The sequence below is a fragment of the Leguminivora glycinivorella genome, chromosome 1, assembly GCF_023078275.1.
Source record: "Leguminivora glycinivorella isolate SPB_JAAS2020 chromosome 1, LegGlyc_1.1, whole genome shotgun sequence".
NCBI lineage: Eukaryota > Metazoa > Arthropoda > Insecta > Lepidoptera > Tortricidae > Leguminivora > Leguminivora glycinivorella.
This window is the reverse complement of record NC_062971.1, coordinates 7345386-7368528: the sequence shown is the minus strand read 5'-3', so window position 1 is coordinate 7368528 and position 23143 is coordinate 7345386. Positions and strand designations below refer to the sequence as shown.

Below are 23143 nucleotides of genomic sequence, written 5' to 3'. Positions count from 1 at the left end.
CTGTTTGTTTGTCCGTCTTTCACGGCAAAACGGAGCGACGAATTGACGTGATTTTTTAAGTGGAGATAGGTAGGTGGGATGGAGAGTGACATAAGTTACTTTTTGTCTCCTTCTAACCCCCCACTTCCCTAAAATGGGGGGTGGAAGTTTGTATGGAGCATTCCGAAATTTTCGAACTTAACGCGAGCGAAGCCGCCGGCAAAAGCTAGTGTATAATAATTAATAGTACAAGTAGGTACGCTAGACGCCGGTCGAAACGCATGCTGGCTCTGTCGCGCCAATCCGGAAGAGCGATAGAGATTAGCTAGCTACGATAACGATATTATCGTAGGCGTTTGCATTTGGCTACGTACCCAGATGACGGCGGCTTGACGCTAACGCGCGTTTCAAGGTCTTGTACACAACAACATTAGTTTGATGCAATCTTAAACCGCGCGCCGAGTCAACCGCGCACCTAGCATTATTGTAACCTACTAGCACAGACTACTAAGAAAATACTACGTATCCTACTAGTGTTCAATGTGTTCATGCCTGCACCTATTCAACGGTACTGGTCATAATTTGCTGTTTATGAACGGTATATATTTATGTTCTTTAAGATACTTTAAGGTGCTGTTACACGGGCAATACAATTGCCAGCAATCTACATACCATTGCCGCGTTTGTTCAATACGCTACGCACCAACTAACTATGGAGCAAACGCGGCAATGGTACCTGTACCTATGTAAATTGCTTGGATTGTGTTGCCCGTGTAAAAGCCCCGTTACGAACCTCTATGTAGGTACCCACCTAATCGAAAATAAGTAATGTCGGGTTACCTTCATTTCTATATTAACTAATGTTTTTAATTACAGTGTAAAATGGAAAAATTGAAGTACCTGATTATATTAGCGACGTTCCTACAAGTGTGTTCTTCGTACAAAATTCTTGTGGTGTATCCGTTGCCCGGCAAGCAGATAAATCAGTGTTGTGTGAATAAAACTAAGTACCTACTTAGACAAACGATTGAGGTGTGTATTTTTATATTGTCTTTATTGTGTGCGAAGTGCAAAGATATATTTGTCTGAGGTATACCTATACTCTTCTGGTAAGCCAACTCTATCCATAGCTAAACAGGCGCGAAATAATAAATTGTGTGAGCTACTTGCATTGATCTAATTTTAAACATCGCTACAAACGTGGGTCCATTTAATACACTCAAGAAGAATGCTAAAGTAAGAAATGAGTCTTTTATTTACTTAACATTAAAAGCGCCGACGTTTAATTTACCTATGTATAACGATATCGTAATTTGGTTCCCGGGAGGAATTGGTTATCTTATCGAACCCAGAATTTCTTTGTAAACAGGGGAATTACTTTAATTCCCGGGTTCAAGCAGCTCTTAAAATAATACTTATATACCTAATTAGTTACACTTTTGAATATGTTCTTTCTTCTTCTGGCAGTACAAATTAGGAAAATAATAAAATCACACACAGAAAAGAATTTTTTTTATAATGCAAGTGTGATGAAAAACATGGTGTGTAACTCGGGAAGTATGAATATTACTAACTCGAGTCTTTAAATCGCTCCGGCAAGCCAACTTACTCTCGTTAGCATTATTCAACTTCCTCCCCTTGTTGCAAAATGTACGCTCGCGGTTCAAAAAGTGGAATCTTGAGCGTTAAATTGCGAGGGTTTCAAGGCACGAAGGTTAAACAAACTTTGCCACCGAGTGAAACACAATGTCCATCTTTTCCCATCCATATTTCATGAACTATTGATCCCAGATAAAATGTGTACATACTTTTTTTGTAGAAAATTTTATGAAGATTACTTGTGTCTTAGAAAATTTTTTTGCTACGTGACACAGTTTAAGAGGTATTCACGAAAAACTACAATAAGGGACCTTTACACCCCCCCTCCACCCGTTGTCTCCACCCCCACCCACGAGTACTTTGAGTATGTTAATTAAGACACCATTCTCTACAACTATGCCAAAATTCGCTTATACACGAATTATTTCCCCCGACAGGCAGTCTTTACCAGTGGGTGTGGTGAAAAAGTGTTCGTTGGGCGTGCTATCTGTCAAAGTTGACGATCGTAATCACTGATATTTTTGCTCAATTTACCTTCGTATTTGTGTGAAATCTAACTAAGTAATTGTACATTATCCTGTTGAATAAAATGTATACACTTCCGTAGTTTATCTATCTACCCTGTAGTTCACAAGTACATACTTGATTGATACGATATTGCCCGTTACCATTATTATCTTATCTCTATTGATAAGGTTCTACACAAACTAGTACATGCATAGTAATAATGAATATCACTAATTTATATATAAATCGGATTATCATATTCCTCGGTTTAGAGCGATGCGATATCACGCGTTTTCGCTCAGAGTCCACGGGAATCTGCCTACAATATAAAATTACTGCAGACTCAAAAATAACTGAATGGATTTTCTCGTGATTTTCATCTAACAATATAGAGTTTCTTGAGAAAGATTGGTAAGTATTTAATTTGTTGAATTTATGTGTAAATAGGTTGAAATAAGACACGACACCGTCAGAAAAAAATACGCCAAGTAGAAGTCTTTATTTATGAAAAATGCGCCCCCTCTAATTTTTGAACCACACGTTTTTTTCATAAATCACAAAAGTAGAACTTTATCAAGACTTTCTAGCAAAATTATTTTGAACTTGATAGGTTTGAAAAAAATACGAGAAACTACGGAACCCTACACTGAGCGTGGCCCGACACGCTCTTGGCCGGTTTTTTCAATAATATGATGCTTAATATTTGAGGCTCATATATTTTTCCCACACTATTTAAACAGAGCCAAATTATATTATTGTATGTCCGACTTAACTTCCCGTTTAATATTTTAGTTGCCAAGTTAATTATATGCCATATATAACTAGTAAAGCGGAACTCCTCAACTCTACTCTTATAGAATTGAAAAGTTCTTTCAATTCCCCATGGAGTCAATTATTAGAACTCAGTGAGGTCTGAATGGGAAACATCCAACGTAAGTCAGATGCTTGAAATAAAAAAAAACTTTTACAATCAAATATTATAATTAAAAGCACATAGTTTTTAAACTTCAGCTCACAAATAGAGACAACTTGAACGATCCATAATTTATTTTTGGCTTTTACGTGCATTTATAAAAGCGTGTTTTATAGTGTTTTTTAAACTATTAATTTATTTTATACTTTTTAGTCATTAATAATGAAATACTTTTAACATTTATACATAAATTTATTTCAAGTAGGCGGATTTTACATGCCATTTGTGGCTTAACGTGTACTTATTACTAATTGCTACTTAATAATAACTAGCGGCTACCTTCTTATTACGGTATAATCATAAAAATGTTTATACAATACAATACAATACACAATACAAATACTCTTTATTGCACACCTCAATACACGAAACAACATAGGAAGTATAAACAACAACATAAGAGGTAAAACAAGAGGCGGTCTAGAGGCAGTGTTTATACCTAGTAAGTTATCCGTAAAAGATAGACAATATAGACATGTGCCATCGCGGACTTTTTGAAGACATTAGAGAGACATACTTTCGCCATACATTGTTTTGAAGCTCTCAGCTAGTGGGAGCTCTCAGCTAATTCAAACAAAATTTAAGTATTTCTTTTTTGCCGAGCACCCCTTTATTTGCTCTTAAGGGTCACAGGAAAACCATTACCCAACTTATTTTAAATACAACGTTTATCTTTCTTTTATCCGGGGGGCTTCGCCCCCCGAGCCCCCTTTTGTTTGCTCTTAAAGGTCACAAGAAAACGCTAACCCAACTTATTCTAGATACTACGTTGATCTTTCTTTCATGCGGGGGGCTTCGCCCCCCGAGCCCCCCTTTTCTTTACTCTTAAGGATCACAAGAAAACCTTAACCCAACTTATTTTAAATACAACGTTGATCTTTCTTTTATGCGGGGGGCTTCGCCCCCCGTGCCCCCCTTTGTTTGCTCTTAAAGGTCACAAGAAAACGCTAACCCAACTTATCTTAAATACTACGTTGATCTTTCTTTCATGCGGGGGGCTTCGCCCCCCGAGCCCCCCTTTGTTTACTCTTAAAGGTCACAAGAAAACGCTAACCCAACTTATTCTAAATACTACGTTGATCTTTCTTTCATGCGGGGGCTTCGCCCCCGAGCCCCCTTTTCTTTACTCTTAAGGATCACAAGAAAACCTAAACCCAACTTATTTTAAATACAACGTTGATCTTTCTTTTATGCGGGGGCTTCGCCCCCGAGCCCCCTTTTGTTTGCTCTTAAAGGTCACAAGAAAACGCTAACCCAACTTATTCTAGATACTACGTTGATCTTTCTTTCATGCGGGGGCTTCGCCCCCGAGCCCCCTTTTCTTTACTCTTAAGGATCACAAGAAAACCTTAACCCAACTTATTTTAAATACAACGTTGATCTTTCTTTTATGCGGGGGCTTCGCCCCCGTGCCCCCCTTTGTTTGCTCTTAAAGGTCACAAGAAAACGCTAACCCAACTTATCTTAAATACTACGTTGATCTTTCTTTCATGCGGGGCTTCGCCCCCGAGCCCCCTTTGTTTACTCTTAAAGGTCACAAGAAAACGCTAACCCAACTTATTCTAAATACTACGTTGATCTTTCTTTCATGCGGGGGTTTCGCCCCCGAGCCCCCTTTTCTTTACTCTTAAGGATCACAAGAAAACCTAAACCCAACTTATTTTAAATACAACGTTGATCTTTCTTTTATGCGGGGGGCTTCGCCCCCCGAGCCCCCCTTTGTTTGCTCTTAAAGGTCACAAGAAAACGCTAACCCAACTTATTTTAAATACAACGTTGATCTTTCTTTTATGCGGGGGGCTTCGCCCCCGAGCCCCCCTTTGTTTGCTCTTAAAGGTCACAAGAAAACGCTAACCCAACTTATTTTAAATACTACGTTAATCTTTCTTTTATGCGGGGGCTTCGCCCCCGAGCCCCCTTTTCGTTACTCTTAAGGGTAACAAGAAAACCTTAACCCAACTTATTTTAAATACAACGTTGATCTTTCTTTTATGCGGGGGCTTCGCCCCCGTGCCCCCTTTGTTTGCTCTTAAAGGTCACAAGAAAACGCTAACCCAACTTATCTTAAATACTACGTTGATCTTTCTTTCATGCGGGGGGCTTCGCCCCCCGAGCCCCCCTTTGTTTACTCTTAAAGGTCACAAGAAAACGCTAACCCAACTTATTCTAAATACTACGTTGATCTTTCTTTCATGCGGGGGCTTCGCCCCCCGAGCCCCCCTTTTCTTTACTCTTAAGGATCACAAGAAAACCTAAACCCAACTTATTTTAAATACAACGTTGATCTTTCTTTTATGCGGGGGGCTTCGCCCCCCGAGCCCCCTTTTGTTTGCTCTTAAAGGTCACAAGAAAACGCTAACCCAACTTATTCTAGATACTACGTTGATCTTTCTTTCATGCGGGGGCTTCGCCCCCGAGCCCCCTTTCTTTACTCTTAAGGATCACAAGAAAACCTTAACCCAACTTATTTTAAATACAACGTTGATCTTTCTTTTATGCGGGGGGCTTCGCCCCCCGTGCCCCCCTTTGTTTGCTCTTAAAGGTCACAAGAAAACGCTAACCCAACTTATCTTAAATACTACGTTGATCTTTCTTTCATGCGGGGGCTTCGCCCCCGAGCCCCCTTTGTTTACTCTTAAAGGTCACAAGAAAACGCTAACCCAACTTATTCTAAATACTACGTTGATCTTTCTTTCATGCGGGGGCTTCGCCCCCGAGCCCCCTTTTCTTTACTCTTAAGGATCACAAGAAAACCTAAACCCAACTTATTTTAAATACAACGTTGATCTTTCTTTTATGCGGGGGCTTCGCCCCCGAGCCCCCTTTGTTTGCTCTTAAAGGTCACAAGAAAACGCTAACCCAACTTATTTTAAATACAACGTTGATCTTTCTTTTATGCGGGGGGCTTCGCCCCCGAGCCCCCCTTTGTTTGCTCTTAAAGGTCACAAGAAAACGCTAACCCAACTTATTTTAAATACTACGTTAATCTTTCTTTTATGCGGGGGCTTCGCCCCCCGAGCCCCCCTTTTCGTTACTCTTAAGGGTAACAAGAAAACCTTAACCCAACTTATTTTAAATACAACGTTGATCTTTCTTTTATGCGGGGGCTTCGCCCCCGTGCCCCCCCCTTTGTTTGCTCTTAAAGGTCACAAGAAAACGCTAACCCAACTTATCTTAAATACTACGTTGATCTTTCTTTCATGCGGGGGGCTTCGCCCCCCGAGCCCCCCTTTGTTTACTCTTAAAGGTCACAAGAAAACGCTAACCCAACTTATTCTAAATACTACGTTGATCTTTCTTTCATGCGGGGGCTTCGCCCCCCGAGCCCCCCTTTTCTTTACTCTTAAGGATCACAAGAAAACCTAAACCCAACTTATTTTAAATACAACGTTGATCTTTCTTTTATGCGGGGGCTTCGCCCCCCGAGCCCCCCTTTGTTTGCTCTTAAAGGTCACAAGAAAACGCTAACCCAACTTATTTTAAATACTACGTTAATCTTTCTTTTATGCGGGGGCTTCGCCCCCCGAGCCCCCCTTTTCGTTACTCTTAAGGGTAACAAGAAAACCTTAACCCAACTTATTTTAAATACAACGTTGATCTTTCTTTTATGCGGGGGGCTTCGCCCCCCGTGCCCCCCTTTGTTTGCTCTTAAAGGTCACAAGAAAACGCTAACCCAACTTATCTTAAATACCACGTTGATCTTTCTTTCATGCGGGGGCTTCGCCCCCGAGTCCCCTTTGTTTGCTCTTAAAGGTCACAAGAAAACGCTAACCCAACTTATTCTAAATACTACGTTTATCTTTCTTTTATGCGAGGGCTTCGCCCCCGAGCCCCCATTTGTTTGCTCTTAGAGGTCACAAGAAAACGCTAACCCAACTTATTCTAAATACTACGTTGATCTGTCTTTCATGCTGGGGGCTTCGCCCCCCGAGCCCCCCTTTTCTTTACTCTTAAGGATCACAAGAAAACCTTAACCCAACTTATTTTAAATACAACGTTGATCTTTCTTTTATGCGGGGGGCTTCGCCCCCGAGCCCCCCTTTGTTTGCTCTGAAAGGTCACAAGAAAACGCTAACCCAACTTATTTTAAATACTACGTTAATCTTTCTTTTATGCGGGGGCTTCGCCCCCGGGTCCCCCTTTATTTGCTCTTAAAGGTCACAAGAAAACGCTAACCCAACTTATCTTAAATACTACGTTGATCTTTCTTTCATGCGGGGGCTTCGCCCCCGAGCCCCCCCTTTGTTTGCTCTTAAAGGTCACGAGAAAACGCTAACCCAACTTATTCTAAATACTACGTTGATCTTTCTTTCATGCGGGGGCTTCGCCCCCGAGCCCCCTTTTCTTTACTCTTAAGGGTCACAAGAAAACCTTAACCCAACTTATTTTAAATACAACGTTGATCTTTCTTTTATGCGGGGGCTTCGCCCCCGTGCCCCCTTTGTTTGCTCTGAAAGGTCACAAGAAAACGCTAACCCAACTTATTCTAAATACTACGTTGATCTTTCTTTCATGCGGGGGCTTCGCCCCCGAGCCCCCTTTTCTTTACTCTTAAGGATCACAAAAAACCTTAACCCAACTTATTTTAAATACAACGTTTATCTTTCTTTTATGCGGGGGGCTTCGCCCCCGAGCCCCCCTTTGTTTGCTCTTAAAGGTCACAAGAAAACGTTAACCCAACTTATTCTAAATACTACGTTGATCTTTCTTTTATGCGGGGGGCTTGGCCCCCCGTGCCCCCCTTTGTTTGCTCTTAAAGGTCACAAGAAAACACTAACCCAAACTTATCTTAAATACTACGTTGATCTTTCTTTCATGCGGGGGGCTTTGCCCCCCGAACCCCTTTTTGTTTGCTCTTAAAGGTCACAAGAAAACGCTAACCCAACTTATCTTAAATACTACGTTGATCTTTCTTTCATGCGGGGGCTTCGCCCCCCGAGCCCCCCTTTGTTTACTCTTAAAGGTCACAAGAAAACGCTAACCCAACTTATTCTAAATACTACGTTGATCTTTCTTTCATGCGGGGGCTTCGCCCCCCGAGCCCCCCTTTTCTTTACTCTTAAGGATCACAAGAAAACCTAAACCCAACTTATTTTAAATACAACGTTGATCTTTCTTTTATGCGGGGGGCTTCGCCCCCCGAGCCCCCTTTTGTTTGCTCTTAAAGGTCACAAGAAAACGCTAACCCAACTTATTCTAGATACTACGTTGATCTTTCTTTCATGCGGGGGGCTTCGCCCCCCGAGCCCCCCTTTTCTTTACTCTTAAGGATCACAAGAAAACCTTAACCCAACTTATTTTAAATACAACGTTGATCTTTCTTTTATGCGGGGGGCTTCGCCCCCCGTGCCCCCCTTTGTTTGCTCTTAAAGGTCACAAGAAAACGCTAACCCAACTTATCTTAAATACTACGTTGATCTTTCTTTCATGCGGGGGGCTTCGCCCCCCGAGCCCCCCTTTGTTTACTCTTAAAGGTCACAAGAAAACGCTAACCCAACTTATTCTAAATACTACGTTGATCTTTCTTTCATGCGGGGGGCTTCGCCCCCCGAGCCCCCCTTTTCTTTACTCTTAAGGATCACAAGAAAACCTAAACCCAACTTATTTTAAATACAACGTTGATCTTTCTTTTATGCGGGGGCTTCGCCCCCGAGCCCCCTTTGTTTGCTCTTAAAGGTCACAAGAAAACGCTAACCCAACTTATTTTAAATACAACGTTGATCTTTCTTTTATGCGGGGGCTTCGCCCCCGAGCCCCCTTTGTTTGCTCTTAAAGGTCACAAGAAAACGCTAACCCAACTTATTTTAAATACTACGTTAATCTTTCTTTTATGCGGGGGCTTCGCCCCCGAGCCCCCTTTTCGTTACTCTTAAGGGTAACAAGAAAACCTTAACCCAACTTATTTTAAATACAACGTTGATCTTTCTTTTATGCGGGGGCTTCGCCCCCGTGCCCCCTTTGTTTGCTCTTAAAGGTCACAAGAAAACGCTAACCCAACTTATCTTAAATACTACGTTGATCTTTCTTTCATGCGGGGGCTTCGCCCCCGAGCCCCCCTTTGTTTACTCTTAAAGGTCACAAGAAAACGCTAACCCAACTTATTCTAAATACTACGTTGATCTTTCTTTCATGCGGGGGCTTCGCCCCCGAGCCCCCTTTTCTTTACTCTTAAGGATCACAAGAAAACCTAAACCCAACTTATTTTAAATACAACGTTGATCTTTCTTTTATGCGGGGGGCTTCGCCCCCGAGCCCCCCTTTGTTTGCTCTTAAAGGTCACAAGAAAACGCTAACCCAACTTATTTTAAATACTACGTTAATCTTTCTTTTATGCGGGGGCTTCGCCCCCGAGCCCCCTTTTCGTTACTCTTAAGGGTAACAAGAAAACCTTAACCCAACTTATTTTAAATACAACGTTGATCTTTCTTTTATGCGGGGGCTTCGCCCCCGTGCCCCCCCTTTGTTTGCTCTTAAAGGTCACAAGAAAACGCTAACCCAACTTATCTTAAATACCACGTTGATCTTTCTTTCATGCGGGGGGCTTCGCCCCCCGAGTCCCCCTTTGTTTGCTCTTAAAGGTCACAAGAAAACGCTAACCCAACTTATTCTAAATACTACGTTTATCTTTCTTTTATGCGAGGGGCTTCGCCCCCCGAGCCCCCATTTGTTTGCTCTTAGAGGTCACAAGAAAACGCTAACCCAACTTATTCTAAATACTACGTTGATCTTTCTTTCATGCTGGGGGCTTCGCCCCCCGAGCCCCCCTTTTCTTTACTCTTAAGGATCACAAGAAAACCTTAACCCAACTTATTTTAAATACAACGTTGATCTTTCTTTTATGCGGGGGGCTTCGCCCCCCGAGCCCCCCTTTGTTTGCTCTGAAAGGTCACAAGAAAACGCTAACCCAACTTATTTTAAATACTACGTTAATCTTTCTTTTATGCGGGGGGCTTCGCCCCCCGGGTCCCCCTTTATTTGCTCTTAAAGGTCACAAGAAAACGCTAACCCAACTTATCTTAAATACTACGTTGATCTTTCTTTCATGCGGGGGGCTTCGCCCCCCGAGCCCCCCTTTGTTTGCTCTTAAAGGTCACGAGAAAACGCTAACCCAACTTATTCTAAATACTACGTTGATCTTTCTTTCATGCGGGGGCTTCGCCCCCGAGCCCCTTTTCTTTACTCTTAAGGGTCACAAGAAAACCTTAACCCAACTTATTTTAAATACAACGTTGATCTTTCTTTTATGCGGGGGGCTTCGCCCCCCGTGCCCCCCTTTGTTTGCTCTGAAAGGTCACAAGAAAACGCTAACCCAACTTATTCTAAATACTACGTTGATCTTTCTTTCATGCGGGGGGCTTCGCCCCCGAGCCCCCTTTTCTTTACTCTTAAGGATCACAAAAAACCTTAACCCAACTTATTTTAAATACAACGTTTATCTTTCTTTTATGCGGGGGCTTCGCCCCCGAGCCCCCTTTGTTTGCTCTTAAAGGTCACAAGAAAACGTTAACCCAACTTATTCTAAATACTACGTTGATCTTTCTTTTATGCGGGGGGCTTGGCCCCCGTGGCCCCCCTTTGTTTGCTCTTAAAGGTCACAAGAAAACACTAACCCAAACTTATCTTAAATACTACGTTGATCTTTCTTTCATGCGGGGGGCTTTGCCCCCCGAACCCCTTTTTGTTTGCTCTTAAAGGTCACAAGAAAACGCTAACCCAACTTATTCTAAATACTACGTTGATCTTTCTTTCATGCGGGGGGCTTCGCCCCCCGAGCCCTACTTTTCTTTACTCTTAAGGATCACAAGAAAACCTTAACCCAACTTATTTTAAATACAACGTTGATCTTTCTTTTATGCGGGGGCTTCGCCCCCCGAGCCCCCCTTTGTTTGCTTTTAAAGGTCACAAGAAAACGCTAACCCAACTTATTTTAAATACCACGTTGATCTTTCTTTTATGCGGGGGCTTCGCCCCCCGAGCCCCCCTTTGTTTGCTCTTAAAGGTCACAAGAAAACGCTAACCCAACTTATTTTAAATACTACGTTAATCTTTCTTTTATGCGGGGGGCTTCGCCCCCGAGCCCCCTTTTCTTTACTCTTAAGGATCACAAGAAAACCTTAACCCAACTTATTTTAAATACAACGTTGATCTTTCTTTTATGCGGGGGGCTTCGCCCCCCGAGCCCCCCTTTGTTTGCTCTTAAAGGTGACAAGAAAACGCTAACCCAACTTATCTTAAATACTACGTTGATCTTTCTTTCATGCGGGGGCTTCGCCCCCCGAGCCCCCCTTTGTTTGCTCTTAAAGGTCACAAGAAAACGCTAACCCAACTTATCTTAAATACTACGTTGATCTTTCTTTCATGCGGGGGGCTTTGCCCCGAGCCCCCCTTTATTTGCTCTGAAAGGTCACAAGAAAACGCTAACCCAACTTATTTTAAATACTACGTTGATCTTTCTTTCATGCTTCCCCCTCGAGCCCCCCCCCCCCCCCTTTTCTGTTCTGATCTTCCGGCACCATCATCAGGCCTTGAAACCTAATCGTAGTCATAGTTCATTACAAGACTTTTCTAAGCTTGAAATCATCAGATCAGCTCAAAAAAAAACACGTACGGCCATTTTCACGTGTAGCGATTACGGTTGTTGAATATTTAAATAAAAGGAGTGATTAGAACAATTCAGTAGTGGCACTATTGTGGCTCATTTTGTAGCTCATAATAGATAAGTTTAGTTATTTTATCAGTATTTTTTTTAATAAGCCTATGGGTTGCAATCCAACAATTCTATTTTTAGCTAGCATTACATGAGGTAAGTTTCTTTGATTACGGAATAAATATACCTACCATGTGTAACGTTCTTAACCTAACTACTTAAAGCCTGATCAGAAATATATGACTATTGTCAGGAGGGCGCTGTTTTTCTGATGTATGCGGTGACAGTTCAGTTTAGTATGAAGAAAATAGTTCTCATGAAATTCCGCAACATGGCGCGTAGTCATATATTTCTGGTCAGGGTTTACTTGGCTGACCATTAATATAGCTAACCCCCCTTTAAATATACCCCAGCAAATTTGCCCTGGTAATCGTCTAGTGATCAATTAGAAATTAGAATCCCTTGAAGTGGACCGTGATATCCAAGAGTATAATTATAATGAAATGAGAATCAACTTTACTTTTACTGGATTCCAATTTTTGCTCTTTGACATTTTTTTTTATTTAATCGTGTTAAATCCGTTAATGACGTTAAATTTAATCATTTAATTTAATTATAGGTACCTAAATAGGATATACACACCGTGTTTTTTGTTTTCGGTTAAATTCAACACGTCGTTAGGTCAGGGAACACATGCTATAGGTATTATTTTTTTGTTAAATTAAAAAAAAAAGTAGGAACTAAACATGTTTTTTTTTATTAACTCGATAACAGTATGGGGTATGAATAGCATGTTTCTTTGAGAAATTAATTGTAATTGGCCTAAAGAACCTTCCTTTAAAGTTAGGTGACGGAAATCAATAAAAACCGGCCAAGAGCGTGTCGGGCCACGCTCAGTGTAGGGTTCCGTAGTTTTCCGTATTTTTCTCAAAAACTACTGAACCTATCAAGTTCAAAACAATTTTCCTAGAGAGTCTTTATAAAGTTCTACTTTTGTGATTTTTTTCATATTTTTAACCCATATGGTTCAAAAGTTAGAGGGGGGGGGGACGCACTTTTTTTTCCTTTAGAAGCGATTATTTCCGAAAATATTAATATTATCAAAAAACGATCTTAGTAAACCCTTATTCATTTTTAAATACCTATCCAACAATACATCACACGTTGGGGTTGGAATAAAAAAAAATATCAGCCCCCACTTTACATGTAGGGGGGGTACCCTAATAAAACATTTTTTTCCATTTTTTATTTTTGCACTTTGTCGGCGTGATTAATATACATATTGGTACCAAATTTCAGCTTTCTAGTGCTAACGGTTACTGAGATTATCCGCGGACGGACGGACGAACGGACGGACGGACGGACGGACGGACGGACGGACGGACGGACGGACGGACGGACGGACGGAAGGACAGACAGACATGGCGAAACTATAAGGGTTCCTAGTTGACTACGGAACCCTAAAAACAGGCTATATTCATAGTTCAAGGTTCAATTTTTAACCGCCTTCCAAATCTCAAGGGAAGGGGTTCTCAATTCGTCTGTATTTTTTTTTTAATGTTTGTTCCTCGATATCCGTCGTTACTGGATCGATTTTGAAGTTTTTTTTTTGATTGAATGTATATGCATACAGATTGGTCCCATTTTTCTCAGAACCCAGTTCTGGTGGTGGGATCCTGGAGAAATCGAGGGAACTCCTCAAATCTGAAAGGCATACATATGGTGATTTTTGTGTTTTTAAAGGAACAGCATGCATTTACGTACGGAACAGTGACATTTGGTGCAGTGGAACTCCTGATGATGGTCAGAAAGGAACTCCTCAAATCTGAACGGCACACTTATAGTGACTTTGGTATTTTTATAAGAACAGCATGCACTTACGTCCAGAACAGTGACATTTGGTGCAGTGGAACTGCTGATGATGGTCTGAACGGAACTCCTCAAATCTGAACGGCACACTTATAGTGACTTTGGTATTTTTATAAGAACAGCATGCACTTACGTCCAGAACAGTGACATTTGGCGCAGTGGAACTGCTGATGAAGAGTGAGCCGCCCCTGGTTAGAGTTCCGTTCTGATCACAGACCAACCCCTATAGACATCCATTACAAGACGACTCGCGGTCACCAGCCTTACTTGTATTTGCCATGATATAAGCGCGGGCGCTCGTCGTGCCCGATCAGTAACGACCAAGTAACCGACCCGAAAGCAGCTCGTGTTTTTCGCAATAAAAAAAATTAAAAAGGGTATTTTGATGCCTTAAAGATGTCCACCTGTAGTGTGAAATGGTGTGGAAAGGTAACTAGAAGATCAAATTTAAAAACAGACGATATTACATTCCACAAATAAGTCATATTTATAATTTATTCAGAGCCGGCATAGGTCAACTTACACTGGTTACTTACGCGACTCCCTTTTCATCTGGCGCGATTGCCCGCCGTCCTTGAAACGACCAATCGCAGCGCGCTAAACACATTCCCCTCCCGCTCCTCGCGCCCCAAGCACTGGTGATTTGTAGCGCGCACAAAATTTACAATTTTGGCACTCTATAGGAGGTTCTCTGTGGTTCTGATAATCATTCTCATCTGTAAGTACTTCAGAATCATCCAAATTTCAAAATTGGTTCAGAAATGACGGAGATATCTAATAACAAACATTAAAAATATACAGACGAATTGATAATTGGTATTTATCACCAGAACCCCAAAGGAAGGCGGTTTTTTTTCTTAAAAATTATATTTATTCTTCATCAGTATTTTTTTTTTCAGTTAACACCATGGCAAAACTCTTTCTATCTTTATTGCTGGTAGCTTTATTACAAGTATGTGGCGGCTACAAGATTTTAGTGGTTTTCCCGTCAGCTGGGAAAAGCCACAATATACTTGGCATGGGCTACGTCAAACACCTACTGGACGCTGGACATGAGGTAAATATCAGTACATGTGTTTGATAACCGTGTGGTGACGGGTTAAGAATTTCATCACCCCCTTTCTTCCCGTGGGTGTCGTAGAAGTCGACTGTGGGATATGGGTTAAATTGTGGCGTAGGCGAGAGGCTGGCAGCAACCTGTCACTGCAATGCACAGACCAACCCCTATAGACATCCATTACGAGACGACTCGCGGTCACCAGCCTTACTTGTATTTGCCATGATATAAGCGCGGGCGCTCGCCATGCCCGTTCAGTAGCGACCAAGTAACCGACCCGAAAGCAGCGCGTGTTTTTCGCAATAAAAAAATTGAAAAAGGGTATTTTGATGCCTTAAAGATGTCCACCTGTAGTGTGAAATGGTGTGGAAAGGTAACAAGAAGCTCAAATTTAAAAACAGACAGCATTACATTCCACAAATAAGTCATATTTATAATTTATTCAGAGCCGGCATAGGTCAACTTACACTGGCTACTTACGCGACTCCGTTTTCATCTGGCGCGACTGCTGCTAAACACATTCCCCTCCCGCTCCTCGCACAAAATTTACAATATTGGTACTCTATAGGAGGTTCTCTGTGCTGCAATGTCATAATTTGGATTTCTTTCAATCCCTTTTTGCCAAGAGTGGCACTGAAACTTAGTAGTTCATGTGCTCTGCCTACCCCTTTAAGAGATACAGGCGTGATTATATCTATGTATGTATGTATGTGTTGTAAAAACATAAAAAGAACAAACTAACACAAAATAAATATATGTACATAAAAATATTTACAAATAAAAAACAGTAGCAAGCTCGGCGCCGGATAGTAGGATGCCCAGAAGGCTGGTAGCATTTCCGCGCTGGATCGCGATGCTTATCCACTGCGCAAGATACGAACCAGCCCTCTTGTCACCCGTAGCATCTACGATTCGCTTCGCCAGCTCCTTGAAAATAGAGTGTACTCCGGGTCCCCAAGGTCCAAGGGTCTCCACCCCAAACGGCTCAAATATGCAACCAGAGGAGGTCGCATATCATTGAATCTGAAACTCGACAACTTTAAACAGCTTATTCCTGATCCCATTTTAAGACTTAGGTAAATGTCACGTAATCATTTCTGGATTTTTAGGCGAAATATATATTTAGGGTACGTCTGTAGAAATAAGATCGTGTCAGATATTTTTGGGGCGTCCCTTTTGTGCGATATTATTGCAGGTGACTGTAAAGCTTGACCAGAAATATATGACTATTGTCAGGAGGGCGCTGATTTTCTGATGTATAAATAAATAAATAAATAAATAAATAAATATTATAGGACATTCTTACACAGATTGACTGAGGCCCACGGTAAGCTCAAGAAGGCTTGTGTTGTGGGTACTCAGACAACGATATATATAATATATAAATACTTATATACGTAGAAAACATCCATGACTCAGAAACAAATATCTGTGCTCATCACACAAATAAATGCCCTTACCGGGATTCGAACCCGGGACCGCGGCATAGCAGGCAGGGTCACTACCGACTGCGCCAGACCGGTCGTCAAATGTATGGGGTGACAGTTCAGTTTAGTATGAAGAAAATAGTTCTAATGAAGTTCCGCAACATGGCGCGTAGTCACATATTTCTGATCCGGGTTTATGTGGTTAGATACTTTAAGACGATACGATACAGGTCAATTCTCCATACAAACGCTCTCGACTATTTCCTCCATGATTTTTGAAGATAGAAAAATGATTTTTTCAAAACAGATTTTTTTTTATCTGTGTCGCGGTCCGACCGAGGTTTTGTGCTGTTTTTTGCTATTTTTATTTTAAAAGACGCTAGAGCCAATGAAAAATGTCTAAAAACGGCTTTTTTCAATATGGCTCAAAAAAGGTGTGATATACTCAAGATCGGTAACAATTTGCCAAAAAATCTGAACGACCCGATACAGATTATTTCATTGTTATTCAGATTCTCAAATTTTTCCGTTTAAATAAGTTTTGAAGGAGGAAACACAGTCTCAGAACCTCGATTTTAAAGATTTTTTTGCAATATCTTTTAACTGAGTTGTTCTTAATGGACATTTTTTTTCGATAAATCTAGTTAATAACACATTTCCATTTTAGCATTTTTGCTCCCGTAGCGTCTTAAACTAGGTATAGGTACACCGTTATGTGATAAAAATTGTTTTATTATCTTTAAATTAAACTTCCAGGTTACCTACGCAACTCCGTTCCCAACGCACAAAACTACGGACAAATATCATGAAGTTGATCTTAGCAAAAATATAGCGTATTTTGAAGAACAAAGTGAGTTTATAGTTTCACACACAATATTTACTCTTGTTTTTTTTTTCAAGATTTTAAATGTCTCACGAAAGTTAATTGCACAAAAAGAAACAAAAATAGTACAAAAAGCGGAGTTAATTCCAGAAAGCGTTCTCTATCAATATGTGGTATATTTTTTCTTTTGTTCACTTAACTACAAATTGTATTTTTCTTCATATAATTAACATAATATACCTAAATGCTTTATTTTAACAGCACATATAAATGCCTTACCCTGGATTTGAATCCAGGACCGTACATAAAATTGTATATTGTATTTTTTCAGCTAGCACAATGTTATCTTTAAAGGCAATTATAAACAAGGAAACATCAATGGATTTATTATCCATGGCACCCAAGTTTGTTGAAATGATGAAAGGCATGCTCGTAAACGAAGATTTATCGAAATTCCTTAGTGACACTACGCAGGAGTTTGACGTTGTCATAGCAGAGTGGCTTTTCACCGATGTTTTTGCCGGGTAAGAGTACCTTCGTACCAAGAAAAACATCTGGATCTCTGGATCTTACGATCGGTCGCCAACGTGTAAGATAGGCACATAATTATATTGCTCAAAGCGGGATATAAATATCAATTAAGTTTTCAACAATTAGGTAAGGTACAGCGGGGCAAATCTCGACTGGGGGACGAATATAATTGGTCCATTTTTTCCATGGGTTGTAGGTACATGGTACCTAGGGATGTTCAGTGGATACATGTAGAATTCAATATCATAGTGTAATAATGGAAAAAATGGATTAGTTATAATTGTCCCCAGTCGAGATTTGCCGCTGTACCTTACTTCACTAAAGGTTGAACACGCCAAAACTGAGGCATAAAAATTCATTTGCTGCTTCGTTATAATAAAAGGTATAGAATTTTTTTTGATGCCAAATAAATCGTAAAAAAGTATAGTTTTTAAATATATCAGTTACTTTTGTGAAAGATTTATATATGTAGCGATATCGAACAGGCAACTGAAACAACGTGAACTTATTTTGCACGAAAACACAAAAAATCCAAAACTCAGCTACATGGATGTTGGTAAAAGATTAAAATTTCCACAATCCACTGTTTGTTGCGTATTGAAAAGGTTTCGGGAACGCCTAACTTTAGAACGAAAGCCAGGAATTGGTGGGTTGCAGGGTATAAAGGATAAAAAAAAAGAAGGAACGCATCTTAAGGATATTTGCTTCAAATTGTATGATGTTACCTCGTGACGTGGCTAAAAAGTAAAGATGTCCCAATCGTATGTTCAAAAGGTGAAACGTAGAGCAGGGCTAAGATGTTTTAAAGAACAAAACGGTACCAGATCGGAATATAAGACAAAAATCAGCAGCAGAAACTCGATTGAGAAACTATACGAAAATTTATTAACAAAATTTGACTGCGTTCTGATGGATGGTGAAATTTACATAAAATCCGATTTCTAAGAAATCCCCGGCCAAGAGTTTTATACTAGCAAAAGTAGCACAGAGGCTCCCAAAGACTGTCAAATAAAAAAAGATCTAAGTTTCCAAAAAAAATACCTACTTTGGCAGGCAATTAGCCGTTGCGGGAAAAGAAGCAGCTCTTTTGTCACTACCGGAACAATAAAGGGCAGCATCTATCAAAAAGAGTGCTTACAAATGCGATTACCTCCGTTTATTAAGAAACACCACTCCTGGCCTTTCATTTTGGCCAGACCTTGCCAGGTGTTACTACGCGAAACCTGTCATGGAGTGGTACAAAGCAAATGGTGTAGCCGTGGTACCGAAATATAGCTATCCACTAAATTGCCTAGAACTCCGGCCTATCGAGGAATATTGGAGTATAATGAAAGGGTTTCTTAAAAAGAGAGGCGGGGAGGTTAATTCCGCGGAGGAGCGGCGAAAACTGTGGACCTGGCGACAAAGAGGTATCCTGACGTGATGGTGCAAACTCTTATGAGTCGTGTTCAAAGAAAAGTACGATCGAGGGCTTATTCGTCGAGAAACCTTGACTAATTATGGTTGGGTGCGTATCGATCGATATAACGTTTTTTGATATATTTTTAGTCGTTATAACGATCATTTGATATAATTATTGAATCATATAACAACAAATAATATACTAACAAATTGTATAATTCTTATTTAATATAATGATCATTTTATCGAATAACATTTCTTATAACATACTTTGAGTATAATGCTTGTTTCCGATAATAAATAAATTGTATAACAAAAATTATTTCTAAAGCACAGTTAGAATAACAAAAAATGTACAATAAATTAAATCCATCACTTATCAGAAAAGTAAATTAGGTTACAATTGTGACCCCTACACAAAACGCGCTGCTACCAGAAAAATAGGTTAGGTTAGGTTAGAACTGTGACCCTTAAACATAGGTACTGCTATCAGAAAAGTAGGTTAGGTTAGGTTAGGACTGTGATCCCTTCAAAAAAGAATAAAATTAATTCATGAAATGCTTTATACTGTTTGCTAGTTATATTATACTAGTCGTATGTCAATAGATAGTTATACCATGTAACGGTTATTATAAATAAGTGTTATACGAAATAATGATTATACAAAATAAAAGTAGATATTTTGTGGTTATACAAAATGTTAATTATGTCAAATGAGTAATTATATCCTTTAAATATACTTATACCAAATGTTACTATACCAAAAAAAGTTATACCAATCATTACACACCCATTATGGTTTGCATTTAAAATACATTAAATTTGCTCATATTTAAATCAAACATCTTTTATTTATTTATTATATTTTTTTTATAATAAACATTTAAGTGTGCCCCATTTTTGGCGTGTTCAACCTTTAACACAGTCAAATTTATTATTGTGTACTTACAGGATAGCGCCTCTATATAACTGCCCACTGATCTGGTCGTCTTCCGTGGAGGCACATTGGATGGTGCTGCAGCTGGTGCACGAGCCTTCGAACCCCTCGTTCAACCCCAATATCCTCGCTTCCACAATTCCGCCGTTCTCCTTCTTTGAGCGATTCGTCAATCTGTTCACCATGGTTGCGTTTACGGCTGCAAAATATTTGTAAGTTGTAGTCCATGAGATGCTTTATAATTTTTTGTGTCAACTTTTTACCATGGTGCAATAAACGATATTATGATTATGATTATGAAATATCTAGATACCACGAGTATATTTTAATGAAAATATACAATCAACCAATTGGAACCCTAGGCCACTTTACAACCATGTTAAAATGACAAGCAACAGGAGATTTCTTACAGTCTGATTTATAACGTCACTATGACATAGTTCTACAGTGGCCTAGAGTTCCAATTGGTTGACTGTACAAAGTTTTGTTAGGGTTACTTTACTATTTATATTTAATAGTATCTGCAGGCCTAGCACATGATGGCCGCGGGAGTATGTCGCCGCGAGATAGACTACCTGTCCTTATGTCATTAATACAATTAGACAAAGACGTGTCATCTATCTCGCGGCGACATACTCCCGCGGCCATCATGTGCTAGGCCTACTGGGGGTTTAGCACAACTTGCGTTCTCGCGGACAAGTCGATACATTAAGCGCGACATCATCAAATATAGACGGCGAGTGCGCAGGTCGCGCTAGACTCTATCCAACGTCGGGCAATTCGTATTGTTGGCGATCCCGATCTCACAGCCGGTTTAGATCCTCTTAGCCTTCGGAGAGATGTTGGCTCTCTGTGCTTGTTCTACCGTCTGTACAACGGGGAATGTTCTGATGAACTCTTTGACTTGGTGCCACCGTCGCGCTTTTATCACCGTACCTCCCGCCAAAGAAACAAAGTTCATCCTCACTTTCTCGACACGTGGCAAACCAAGAACAAACGGGCCTCCCGCTCGTTTTTGCCCAAAACGTGCAAGTTCTGGAATGAGCTACCTTCTGAGGTGTTTCCTTCTTCAAGTCTCACTGTAATATCATAAATTATAACTTGGGTTTCAGTTACATACAGCCAAATACGGTCGCAACATACAATGACTTCTTCAAGCCCTTGTACGAAAAACGGGGTAGGCAGCTGCCTGCATACGAGGAAGCAGTGTACAACGGCACGTTTATGCTGACAAACTCCCATACTGCGTTGAGCCAGCCCATCAGTGTACCGCCGAATGTCAGAGAAATTGGAGGATATCACATCAATCCTAATCCCAAACCTCTTCCAGCTGTAAGTATGAGTAGGTAGTACATGTAAACGTTTTGACTGAGGTACCTACTTTGCTTTGTGGCCGGAATAAGATTGGATGTTCCTACAGTTCGCAATTCTCAATAAATTCGTTTTTGTGAAATTGTGTGATATTTTTTCAACGTCTTAATCAAACTTTCGCAGTTGTTTCAATTTTGAGAAAAAATGCAAATATCATTGGTCCTGCATACAATAATTCTGCAAAAATGGTACTAACAAATTTAACGCCAACTGTGGTATTCATTTATTTATAGTTACTAGATTGATTGTACCTACACCTCATTCTTACACTTACAGAATCTCCAAAAGATAATGGACGAGGCAAAACATGGAGTAATATACTTCAGTATGGGAACTAACGCCAAAAGCAAAGACTGGCCAGATTCTTTAAAAAAAGAGTTCTTGCAACTGTTTAGTGGATTGAAGCAAACTGTGCTATGGAAGTTTGAAGAACAATTACCAAATTTACCTAAAAATGTTCATATTTTGAATTGGGCTCCGCAACAAAGTATTCTTGGTGAGATATTACTTGTTTAAAAATATTGACATTAAGATTACGTTAAACGTTACTTAGATACAGTTCCTTAGAAAACTAAAGTGTTGAAAACTTTTTGGCGTTAAAAAATATTATGTTGGTTACGCAGCCTGTGGCCCGTTTCTCGAAAGGTACAAGCCTTGTATTACAAGTGTGTTTCCACGATAACCCATACGATTTGACAGTTCGCGCACTTGTAATACAAGGCTTGTACCTTTCGAGAAACAAGCCCCTGGTATCAATTATTCATATATATTGCAATACCGTTTTAACGTTTCAGCCCACCCCAACATTCGCCTCTTCATCACTCACGGCGGCCTGCTGTCCACCACCGAGACTGTCTTCTTCGGGGTCCCCACGATCGTCATGCCGTATGGGGCCGATCAGCGCATCAACGCACTCAGAGCTGTCAACAAAGGATACGCGAAGTTGGTTGACCTGTCTTACGAAATGGCTGCTGACATGAAGGTCGCCATAGAAGAAGTGCTAAGTAATCCTAAGTGAGTAAAGTGGCTTTCTACAACACACACCATGTGACACCATGCACACGCCATCAACATGGCAGCTGACAAGAGTGTTGCTTGCTCAATCAGCGCGTCCGTATATGTTAAATAAAGTAGGTGAACTTAAACCACCTTGCCGGACGCCAAACTCGAGCTTATATAGTTCCGTAACCTCACCTGCCTACCTCACGCGGTTTTCTTGATTGCGGTACCAGTACCTGAGAAAATGAATAAACACTGGTAGTAGCCTGACTTCTGTAATTTCTGCCTTAAGATATGTAAGAGTCAAAATTGATAGATAGGTTCAAGAAACAGGCTTAAAAATCTATTATCTGCTAATAATTTTACCAAGTACTGAGTGCGGACCAGCATACTCTTGGTGTATAAAATAAAATTTTATACTTTTTGTTCAACTCTTTGTTTCAGGTACTCTGAGAAAGTCAAAGAACTATCCCAGATCTATCACGACCGGCCGGTGTCGCCGGGCGCGGAGCTGGTGCACTGGGTGGAGCACGTGGTGCGCACGCGCGGCGCGCCGCATCTGCGCTCCCCCGCTCTCATGCTGCCCTGGTACCAGAAGATGTACTTAGATCTCGCTGTATTAATTTTAGTAATTCTATATGTTATTAAAGTAGTAATGAAATTATTATTCAGGAAAGTATTTAGAAAAGCGCCTATTACTAAAAAGAAAACGAATTAATAAAATGAAAATACATATAATTGTTAGATACCTATTGTAAATATAGAATTAAGGTCTATCAAATAAACATAGCGTCACTACTTTAAAAAAATCTTCGTCTGTCAATGAAAAGAAAATTGTAGTCAGTATGTAAGGAATGCATATAGACTTACTGCGTTTTAACTTTGAGCGTGGAGAGATTTTTTCAGCGTGAGATAAATTTGTTTCAAATTGTTGTGTGACTGTTTCGATCCTTGTTTGCATTCACTTTTATGATTTCCACATTGGCACCGTTACATTTGACCAATATATTATGTTATTACTTA

General features: G+C 40.3%; 1 protein-coding gene across 4 annotated transcripts; it reads left to right on the top strand.

The window, feature by feature from the left end:
- Positions 1-398: 398 nt before the first annotated feature.
- LOC125230054 (UDP-glucosyltransferase 2-like) lies at positions 399-23001 on the top strand. 4 transcript variants are annotated; one of them, XM_048135051.1, is made up of 10 exons: positions 399-577; positions 856-1011; positions 14474-14631; positions 16815-16908; positions 17213-17405; positions 19765-19962; positions 20863-21082; positions 21398-21617; positions 21916-22135; positions 22565-23001. In XM_048135051.1, the coding sequence occupies exons 3-10, from the start codon at positions 14482-14484 to the stop codon at positions 22836-22838; spliced, it is 1569 nt and encodes a 522-aa protein (XP_047991008.1). In that variant the 5' UTR covers positions 399-577; positions 856-1011; positions 14474-14481; the 3' UTR covers positions 22839-23001. The 4 variants fall into 4 exon arrangements, with proteins under 4 accessions (XP_047991008.1, XP_047991023.1, XP_047990999.1 ...); XM_048135066.1 differs by having other exon boundaries at positions 405-547; XM_048135042.1 differs by lacking the exons at positions 399-577; positions 856-1011 and adding an exon at positions 2368-2496.
- The last annotated feature ends 142 nt before the right edge of the window (positions 23002-23143 follow it).

Excerpts from the sequence above, each read along its gene's own strand:
- LOC125230054 (XM_048135051.1), top strand. The coding sequence starts at position 14,482 with ATGGCAAAACTCTTTCTATCTTTATTGCTGGTAGCTTTATTACAAGTA. Across the intron at positions 17,406-19,764 it reads TTCACCGATGTTTTTGCCGG|GATAGCGCCTCTATATAACT; the intron begins GTAAGAGTACCT and ends GTGTACTTACAG. Across the intron at positions 21,083-21,397 it reads ATCCCAAACCTCTTCCAGCT|AATCTCCAAAAGATAATGGA; the intron begins GTAAGTATGAGT and ends TTACACTTACAG.